Here is a 10,600-nt window from a genome sequence, read left to right on the forward strand (position 1 = left end):
GACCAACAAACAGTTTCTGAATTTTGTAATGATTTCAAAAACATATCTGGCAGTATCAATTTAAATAGTACAACTAAGAATATTCTGAAATAAGCCAGGCAAGATGGCGCACACTTGTAATCCCAGCACTTGGAAGACTGACACAGGAGGATCACACAGCCTCAGCTACTGAGTGGGCTCTCAGCAACTTAGACCCTGTTTCCAAATAAAATATAAAATAGGTCTGGAAGTATAGCCCGGAGGTAGAAAAGCCCCTGTGTTCCACACCCAGTACCACACACAAAAAAGAAGATTCTGAAAAGGAAGCCACACAAAATTGAAAAGTTCCAGTATGTCAGCTTTCCATCTGGAAGATATTGTGTATTTAAAAACCTTATGCTTCTCTAAATAAATAAATATGATTAAATAAGCCACATAACAGTTTTAAAAATTGTGTACACTTTTCCATGTGCCACTTCAGAAACCAAGTATTTTGTGTATGATTGATATTTAGAAAGATTTTGAAGCTGGGGTTTGTCCTTGTAGTTAAGATCAAAGTATGTGTATATATACTGTATTTTCAAACTTTAAATTGTAATTTCAACACACTTATTAAATAAAGTGTTGTTTGGCCATGTGACAAATAAGTAAATAAATAAATATTCAAATGGAATTTCTTGGGGCATGAAGCATGCATATTTTTCATCTTTTCATGGATTCAAGGTGAGGAGCAGGAAGCCGGGTGGAAGAAGCAAGTGATTCTCCAATTAGCTGATTAGCCATGATTAGGTTAAGGCTCTATGCCTCTGTCTTACTTACTCTTTGGGTTTTTCTGAACCACACAAAGTACCCCCTTCACTATCTAGATTCAGTAATTTCTAAGGTGAGATATTTCAATGTTTTTTCTTTATTTATTTTTCAGTGCTAGGTATGGAACACAGGGGCATTTTACCTCCGAGCTGCACTCCCAGTCCTATATTTTATTCTTTATTTTGAAACAGGGCGTCACTGGGTTGCAAATGGCCTCACTAAGTAACTGAGGCTGTCCGTGAATCCTGAACCTTCTGTCTCAGCCTCCCCAATGCTGGGATTACAAGCGTCCACCATGCCCGGCTTGAGACATTTCAGAAGAAAATGTCTTATTGGATGAAGACAAACTGTACTGCAGAAGAAAGGGGTAGCTTATGGGAAAATAATGGAGGAGAGGGAAAGAGGTAGTGGTCTGAAATTTAACAATCTTGTTAGAGAGGGATGAAGGATACTGGGATCCAAAGAGCAGGTCTCTAAGAGCTGAGAAGATAGTCCTAATGTAGGAGGATTTATGTAAGAAAGTATGATGAAATGAAAAGGTAACATCAGTGTGGAATCTGACAAAAGTCTTCATTTTGTCCTATACAGAGAAGTTGGAAACATCCTACTATGTAGCTACCTGATTGAAGATAAACATAGTTGGACGAGAGGGGGGGTTGGGTATCATTTCTGGATTCTTTGCACAAGTGACCCGGGAGAAATTGCTTAATTCCCGAGCTTTAGATTACTTCTCTATTAAAAAGAAGCAAATAGGGGCTGGGATGTAGCTCAGGACAAAGCACTTTTACTGCCCTGGGTTCAATTCCAAAGAGACAAAAAATTAAGAGTAAAATAAGTAAAAAACAAGAGCAAAAAGAAGCAAACAGTCTTGAAGCTGTGCTGATGATTTGATTCAAGGAACAGAACAGAGTATTCTATGGTAGAGAATGCAGGTCTGGGGTGGAATGACTCATACCCTCATACTGAAATCTCAGATTTCCAACACCCTGGCTTTGAGAACTTGAGCAAATGATTTTACCTCCACCAAAACCATCTGATTATCTGTTAAACTGGTAGCCCCAGAGGTAGTTGTGAGAATGAAATGAAACGGATCCAAGAAAAGACGTATGCAGTGTTTGGTATAGAACAAACACACAGAAGCTGTTTGCTCTTGTCGCAATTGAAGGACGGTAGCTTAATAGGCTTAGCAGCAAATCGGAGCCAGGAGAGTTTCTTGGTGGAGTAAGCAAAGGAATCCGTAGTTACAATGAACAACACCAAGAGTTGCACAGAGACACAAACTGAGTTTTAGCAGCTGGGTCTGAACTACCCTACAGTCAGTATTCTCTACCGATAACTGCCTCTTGTGCCTGTAAGGTGATTTCTGCCCACTTTGAAGGAAGCTGTTCTCAGTGTATAAGCAGGAACATGAACTATCAGAAGGCTATTCTTCATACTTTAGATGCAGAAAACCCTCATGCCCGTGGATATTCCCTTTTAGCAGAGTCGAAGCCACAAGAACCACTCCAAAAGTCCCCTTTCCCCAATTACTTCCTAGATCACCTCCCTCTAGCCAGGCTAATGATTTGACTCAAGAGAATAGAAGCAGAGTGTCTATGGTAGAGAATGCAGGTCTGCAGTGGAATGACATATCCTCATATTGAAATCTCAGATTTCCAACACACTGGCTGTAAGAACTTGAGAAAATGACTTTACGTCTTTATGTTCAGGGCACTGGTGTCTACATCAGATGCTAGAGCAAAAGTCTGTCCTTATCCTTTGGAGCTTCAGTCTATGAGCACTGCACGGCAAAGAGGAAAAACTGAATAGTATATTAAGTGACATGATAGGAAAGCCCCCCCTCCATCCAGGCTGGACCCTCTAGCCTCCTCAGACACTTCTGGCCATGGGTGCACACAGAGAAGTGTGTCCCCGGGTTAGGCACAGGCCAGATGGACTAGAGGCCATGGAAAGTTAAGGCTGGCCAGTCACAAGGTGACTGGCAAAATATTAATTCAATATTTTCTTTGGGCCAGGAAGGCAAGCTCCAGGACAAAAACAGATGTAAAGTATGTTCTCTGGGGACTTCCGGCTTGATCCCCAGTACACCCTTTGGATGCCACCTGCAGCAAATCTCACACTCTCCTCCCCTTCCCATGTCTTCCTGTAGCCTTGAGGCAGCTCTGCCATTTTTAGATGTCTTATTGGGCAAGACAGAATCTTTCTGAGTCTCAGTCTCCTCCTCTGTAAGTGGAGACCATTTCATTCTGTACACTTCATAATTAAAAACATCAGTGAAAAATGAATCTGTGGAGCTCAAAATAAAGAGAAAGTAGTGTATTACTCTTGTTCATGAGAAAGCTCTCGAACGGCTGTCAGTCCCTGTACAAATACTCAGGCATGAAGCAGTTGAGCACCACAGTGGATACAGCTTGGAGACGAGAGAGCTCTGAGCAGCAGGTCTCCTGGTGTGGAGAAGCTGGTCCAGTTATGTCAGAGATGGAATCAAAAAGAACTCTGTGAGCCCCACACCTTCAGTTACCCCCAACTCTTTCCTTATTTTTTAAAAATAAGTACTAAGGATTGAATTCAGAGGCATTCTATCTACAAGCAATACTCCCAACCACTTTTTTAAAATTTTGAAACAGGGTCTCACTAAGCTCTCCAGGGTCTTGCTAAGTTGCTGAAACTAACTGGCCTTGAACCTGTTATCTTCCTGTCTCAGCCTCCCAATTACTGGGATTACAGGCCTGAGCCACCATGCCTGGCTGCAAAATGCAGTATGTCATTATGAAATCATCTACAAAATGAACAATTTTCAGCAGTAGAGACAGAACCCCAGGGTCTGGGTGTGTGGTGCATGCCCGGCTCTTCAATTCCTTCTAATCTCCATCTACTCCATGCTCCAGCCTGTGCCTTAACTCCTACTCAGTCACCATTTGGAGCTGCGCTTTCCTCGCCTTGTTCAGCATCTCCATCTTCGAACCTTTTCTACTTTTAGAGCACTCAGGCATGAACTCCGCTGACTCTGGCCCCTCCGTCACCCTGAGCTCAGAGGAGCTCAGAGGAGCTGAGGGAGAGGCTTTCCATGGAGAGGCCCCTCCACATGGCTCAAATTATTTGACACAGGCACATGCTCAGCATCTATCTCTAACTCCCCTGGCCAGGTTGTGCCACAACAAACTTCAGGCTGAGTCCTGGTGGCCATAGGAGGTCCCAAATTTGGGTCCATTCTAGAAAGATGCACCTTACTGAGCCCAGCATAGTAGTCGCATTGTATACACAACAGATTCCAGAATCCCCCCCCCCCCATGTTTTGGTTACTGAACCCAGAACTCAGCCTCTTTACTGTGTTCTAATCTTTCTAGCCTACTACTGATGATTTGATCAGAACCCAGATCGACCACTGTCCAAACCCCTTTCTAATATCTTTTTGTTGTTGTGATACTGGGAATTGAGCCCAGGGGCATTCTACCTCTGAGCTACATCCCCAGCCCTATTTTATTTTTATTTCAAGACAAGGTCTTGCTAGATTGATGAGGATCTCACTACTTGCTAAGGTTGTGCTCAAACCTCGAACCTGTGATCCTTGGATCTCAACCACCCAAGTACTGAAATTACAGGCATGTGCCACCACACTTGGCTCCCTTTCTTTTTCTCTTTCTTTCTTTCTACCTTTCTTCCTTCCTCTATCCCCCTCTCCCTTCATACCTTCCTCCTCTCTCCCTGCCTCTTTCTCTTTCTTTCTTCCTTCCTTTCTTTCCTTTTTTTTTTTTTTTTTGTGTGTGTGTGTGTGTGGTACTGGGGTGGAACCCAGGGGCTTTCTACCTCCGGGCTATACTCGCAAACCTATTTTTATACTTTACTTGGAAACAGAGTCTCACTAAGTTGCTGAGAGCCTCACTAAGTAGCTCAGGAAAGGCTTTGAACCTGTGAGATCCTCCTGTCTCAGCCTCTCAAGTGCTGGGATTACAAGCATGCACCATCACACACACACACACACACACACTCTCTCTCTCTCTCTCTCTCTCTCTCTCTCTCCTTTTCTTTTTTTTTTTGTGGTACTGATGGGGGTTGAATCCAAGGGTATTCTATCTCTGATCTACAACCCCAGTCCTATTTTATTTTAAAACAAGGTCTTGCTAGGTGGATGAAAATCTTATTACATGCTGAAGCTATCCTCCAACCTACGATCCTTCTGTCTCAGCCTCCCAATTACTGGGATTACGGACATGTGCCACCACACCCAGCTCCCTTTCTAATATCCAGACTGAGGCATATAACTCAAGCTCCAGCTCCCCTCCTAGAAGATGAGCAGTTCTCATCTCCCTTATTGCACATTGCCAGGATAACCACCAGGTTGCTTGAAGAAAACCCATGACAGTGTAAGCAATGAGAGAGACTAAGTTCCTGACACTGGGGGAGAGGAAGGAGGTGATATTGGTCTCCCATTTTTCTAATGTATTGAGAAGTTTCTACTTGCCCTTTGCCCCTTCTCATAGCATCCCCACCCATAAGGAGAGCCAGCTGAGAGCTGAGAGCCTAGGCTTCTACCAAGGTCTGTCTCCCTTCTCATTAACTCCTGATATAACTCTGGTTTCCAAAGGTCTTGGTTTTGGCTTTCCCACTCAGGAGATTTCTGGAGAGAAGGATCTTTATGCTCAGAGGCATAAGCCCTAGACAAGATTTCTCTTTCATGGGGCATCCAGGACCCTAAACAGTCAAGCTTGCTACTAAAACCAACCCTTTCTCAAAGTAAGTTAAATAACCCCCAGAGGATTTCCTGGGGGTTAAGCCATTCTCCCTCCTCCTAACCCTCATCTCCTCAGCCTAAGAGAGGCCAGCTGTGTGGGGAGGCGGGGGATTGACTTCTCCAAACTTCTCCATCCATCCCAGCCTCCTTCCAAGAATCAGCTGTTCCAGGTCTCTGCTCACAGAAAGGAAGCTTCTTATCACCTGCAGGGCACTGATCCACAGAGAAGCCAAACATAGCAAAGATGATGTAAGACTCCAGGCAAGGGAAACACTGCAGGTGTGTTTCTGCAGGGACCAGCCATGACCTCCAACCTCACTTGTGGTCCTCTCCCTCCCGGGGAGCTAGAAAAGCAGGCTCTTCACCACCAGCTCTCACACACTTCTGCCACCATGAACGCATTCCTGATCCTAGCCATTGTGGGAGCTGCCGGTGAGTTCCATGCCTTACCTGGGTCCCAGCCACCACTCCTGGAAGATCCACACTTCTCCCTATTCCTCTACACTAATATTCTCTCTCCCTTGTCTGGTATCCCTTCTTACCTCCTTTGCAGGCTTCTGTAAGCCTCACTTCTCTTGCCTGCTCCCTGATTCCATTTTATCCATATGATCAGGGCTATGGTCAGGGAGGCTAGAAAGGAAAACAGGTGAAGATGGTCCAAGAAATTAATCAGCAGTCCTGTGCTTTGGCTCCACTGGCTGTGGGGAAGCTTCAGGGTGGCTGTCCTTAACACCAAATGCAGCTAGGAAGAGACTACCCATGCCAGACTCACTCCTGGAAATTCTGCCTTCATGAATCTAGGGTATGGCCTGTGCATGAAGTCCTCAAGCTTCCCAGGTTGCTTTAAGATTCTTAGGCTGGTTAAGAACTGCCACTCCGCTGGCCAGTGCCAGAGCATCCCTTTGTCCTGTGTGAGTGAGACTGGGGTCGGCCTCACTCTACACATTGGAGCAGTGGAGAAGCTGGGTCTTCTCAGGTCTGTTCAGCCAGGTGATCTTCCTAGCTAGGCCAAACCATCATGAAAACGTGGGTTCCGATAGCCATGGGGAGTTGAGTGGTGACTAAGAAGGAGAGGTGCTCAGCAGATGAGACCCCACTCCAAATCCCACTGGGTACCTTGCTTATATCCTCACACTGGCACCCCTGAAGAGAGCTGAGCCCCTACAGGGCTGGATTCCATGCAGTCACATGGAATAACTACAACCCAGGATGCCTATTGGGAGTGGCAGCTTCCTGCCTGGCTCTGGTCACTAAAGAATCCCAATTGAGCTAGGTGTGGTGCCCCACACCTGTGATCCCAGTAGCAGGGAGGCTGAGATAGGAGGATCACAGGTCTGAGGTTGGTCTCGGCAACTTAACAAGACCCTGTTTCAAAATAAAATAGGACTGGAGATCTACAGTGTACTTTGGAGGGAGAATATCCCTGGGTTCAATCTCTACTACCAAAAGAAAAAATAATAATCCTAATTGACACTAGCAGTTATAAGGCTGAGGGCTCCACCCTCCAACATCCTGCTAAAATGGATTCTCCCTTCCTGTCTCCACACCAGTCGCTGTCCCCTTGGACGACGATGACAAGATCGTCGGGGGCTACACCTGTGAGCCGAATTCTGTCCCCTACCAGGTGTCCCTGAACTCCGGCTACCACTTCTGCGGGGGTTCCCTCATCAATGAGCAGTGGGTGGTGTCTGCGGCTCACTGCTACAAGTCGTAAGTGCTGGGCCCGTGGGTAGAGCCCCTGGTAGAGCCATGTGCTGGGCGCCTTTGGATGGCTGGTGATCAGAGGACCACTCAGGTCCCAAGGTGGGTAGGGAAGGTGATAGAGAAGAGAAGTTGCTGGCAACGGTCAACTTGCAGGGGCTAAGGGCAAAGACAAGCAGACAATAGGAAGCTTCTCATCCCAAACAAATCCACAATATAGCGAGGGCTGTGGATCCTAAAGAAAGCAAAGGATTATTTTGTCATGGTAAAGGCCAATGAGAATGTCAGGTAAGAAAAACCATGCACATGTACATTTTGCTGGTTGGCTATACATCAAAACCACCTGAGAAACAGCAAGATTATTAACAATAATACTAATAGTAATAATGAAATAATACCTGAGTCCTATAGCAGGGCATTTAACTCAAGAGTTTTCAGGAAGAGGGTTATGAATATTAATGATTTTTAACACACTCTACTTCCATGATTCTGCTGTGTAGACAGAGCTGAGAGTTGATGCCTCCAAAGAGAATTCTTTCAGAGGTCTCGCTAAGCCACAGACCACTAGGTCCCGTCCCCAAGTTTCTGATCGGTGGTTATGTACTTCCGGCAAGTTCCAGGGGATTGTTACTGCTGCAGGTCCCAGGGTCATGCTTTGAGACCTACTGGGTTATTTCTATGGAATGATAGTTTTTATCAGGCTGAGAGAAAAGAGAAATAATCCCTGCATGTAATTAGCAAAGGCACAGAGGAAAGCAGGGAACTTCAAGTTGCTCTGGATGCCTGAGGAGCGACCCCCATTGAAGCCTGTCACCTCATTGACCCTCACACGACCCACATCAGATACAGAAAGGGCCCTGGGTCTACCAGGGCACAGTGGTGCATGTGTGTGATCCCAGTGCTTGGGAGGCTGAGACAGGTGGATCACAGGTTTGAGCCCAGACTTAGCACTGTAGCGAGACCTTGTTTCAAAACAAAAAAAGAAATTACGGCTGGGAATGTATTCAGCAGTAAAATGCCCCTGCGTTCAATTCCTAGTACAAAAAAAATCCATTAATAATGTTTTAACATTAAGCAACATCAAACAATTAATTAAAACATTAAGCAAAAAATAAGAAAAGGAACAGAGAAAAACTTATGTTGTAACATTATCCAAAAAAAGAATTTAAATGTTTTTTTAAAAATTATATATCCAATATGAATAAATCAAAATTTAAAAGCATGGGGGGATGGGGAGAAACAGTGGTACATGTCTGTAATCTCAGTATGGGAGAGGCTGAGACAGGAGGATTGTACTTTCCAGGCTAGCCTCAGCGATTTAACAAGAACTTCAGCTACTTAATGAGAACCTGTTTCCAATTTTTAAAAGGGGGGCGGTGTAAAAGTATAGCTCAGAAGTAGAAAGTCCCCGAATTCAATCCCCAGTACCAAGGTGGGGTCTCCCCAAAACTCGCCCAGCTCTGCAGCTCCTGGGCTATGCCACATACCCCATCCCAAGACTCCAAGAGCAGGGGGCTGGGGAAGCCTGGGATGTCTCCGGCTGTGGCCATAGAGAGAAAGCCTTTATCACGCTTCCTGTTCCCAACAGCCGCATCCAAGTGAGACTGGGTGAGCATGACATCGCAGTCGTTGAGGGCAATGAGCAGTTTATCAACTCTGCCAAGGTCATCCGCCACCCCAAATACAGCAGCTGGACCATGGACAATGACATCATGCTGATCAAGCTTGCCACTCCTGCCACCACCAACGCCCGGGTAGCCTCTGTTTCTCTGCCCACCTCCTGCGCGGCGGCTGGCACCCAGTGCCTCATCTCTGGCTGGGGCAACACCCTGAGTTCTGGTTGTAAGTAGAAACCTTCATCATCCATTCCCCTTGGTCCCCACCTTCCCAGAACTAAGCTGGCCGCAGTGCTTGAACCCCCTTTGCATCCAGCCTGCAAATACATGTCAAGTGCCAGCTACACATGTGGCTCGATAGTGGACACCAGAGAGATACACGGTCCTAAAGAGTTGATTTGTAGAATCAGTAGAGGACAGATATAGAATGTGCCCTTTGGCTTCCAAGAAGGGGGTCAGTAGTGACCCTCCAAAAGCGCTTGTTCCTTACTTGGGAAGTTCACATTCTCGGAGTCCTTCCCAGCGGCTGCCCGTGGTGTTCAGTACAGGATTGTTCTTCTCTGGCCCGGTTTGACTCACACGTCTCTTTTCTTTGATCATTTTCTTCCCCTCAAAGCCAACCTCCCAGACCAGCTGCAGTGTCTTGAGGCCCCTCTGCTAAGTGCAAGTCAGTGCGAATCTGCCTACCCTGGAGAGATCACCCAGAACATGGTCTGCGCTGGCTTCCTGGAGGGAGGCAAGGATTCCTGCCAGGTGATTGAACAGGGACCCACACCTCCCACTCTTAGACCCCACCTGAGAGGAGAATTTGAATGCCAAGGCAGAGAGGCGGGGAGGCGGGAGCTTCATGCAGCAGGCCCATGGGAAAGTGAACGAGGACCATTGGGACTGCATGTCGTCTCCTTAGAAGGAACAGAGAATGAGTCACCATGGAAAATCCATGGAGCCACACTGCTGACTAGAATGGGCTCTTTTGAGGTTCAGGATAAGTGTAACTACCTCCCCTCTCATTCCTTCTTTATACAACGTGTCCCTCCTCTCCAGGGTGACTCTGGTGGCCCCGTGGTTTGCAATGGACAACTCCAGGGCATCGTCTCCTGGGGCTATGGCTGTGCCCAGAAGGGTCTTCCTGGAGTCTACACCAAGGTCTGCAACTACGTGGACTGGATCAAGAGCACCATCGCCGCCAACTGAAGGCCCCAGTCACCCTACAACCACCATGCCAATAAAGCAGTGCTGATCTCACTGCCTGTGTCTCAGACTGCTCCTTTCCACCCCTTCGCTCTGGGAAACATACTCCAGGCTGAGGTCAGATAGTCCTCCTCCCCCACTGCCAGAGATGAGCAGGGCACCCTGTTTCACAAAATATACTCCAAGGAATACTAGATTAGCATCATACAAATGCGTAAAACCCAAAAATTAACGAGCAGAGGGTGAGAAAGGCTCTTTACTTGAGAAAATACATTTTAAAGAGCCTTCTTCAGTTGCTACTTCAGTGGGTCTTGAATGTGTCAAGGTGGGCAGAGTTGGTCTGGTTGACAAGACCGTGGCCTTCTTTGACTATGGTGAGAACCTCTTTGAGTCCAAAGCCAACATGTCTTGTGAAAGCTCAGCGCTAATGGCCTGGGCTTCTGCGTCCCCTACCTCGCACTCGTGTTCTTGCTAACCCAGGTGTCCTCCTCCTTAACAGCAGGTGTCCTACTTAGGGAAGGTCCCACTGACCCCTTCCCCACCACCTGCACATGTGCCGGGAGGGAGATAA

The 10,600-nt window shown here is 46.5% G+C and overlaps 1 protein-coding gene across 1 annotated transcript; it reads left to right on the forward strand.

Annotated features, from left to right (window-relative positions):
• Window positions 1–5,913: 5,913 nt before the first annotated feature.
• Window positions 5,914–10,032, forward strand: LOC308266568 (anionic trypsin-like; the record flags this gene model as incomplete). Its single annotated transcript, XM_080700845.1, has 5 exons — window positions 5,914–5,953; window positions 7,072–7,231; window positions 8,811–9,064; window positions 9,455–9,591; window positions 9,883–10,032. 5 exons carry the CDS (start codon window positions 5,914–5,916, stop codon window positions 10,030–10,032), a joined length of 741 nt encoding a protein of 246 aa, XP_080556971.1.
• Window positions 10,033–10,600: the final 568 nt, after the last annotated feature.

This window comes from Muscardinus avellanarius (genome assembly GCF_963383645.1).
Source record: "Muscardinus avellanarius genome assembly, chromosome: 9".
Classification (NCBI taxonomy): Eukaryota; Metazoa; Chordata; class Mammalia; order Rodentia; family Gliridae; genus Muscardinus; species Muscardinus avellanarius.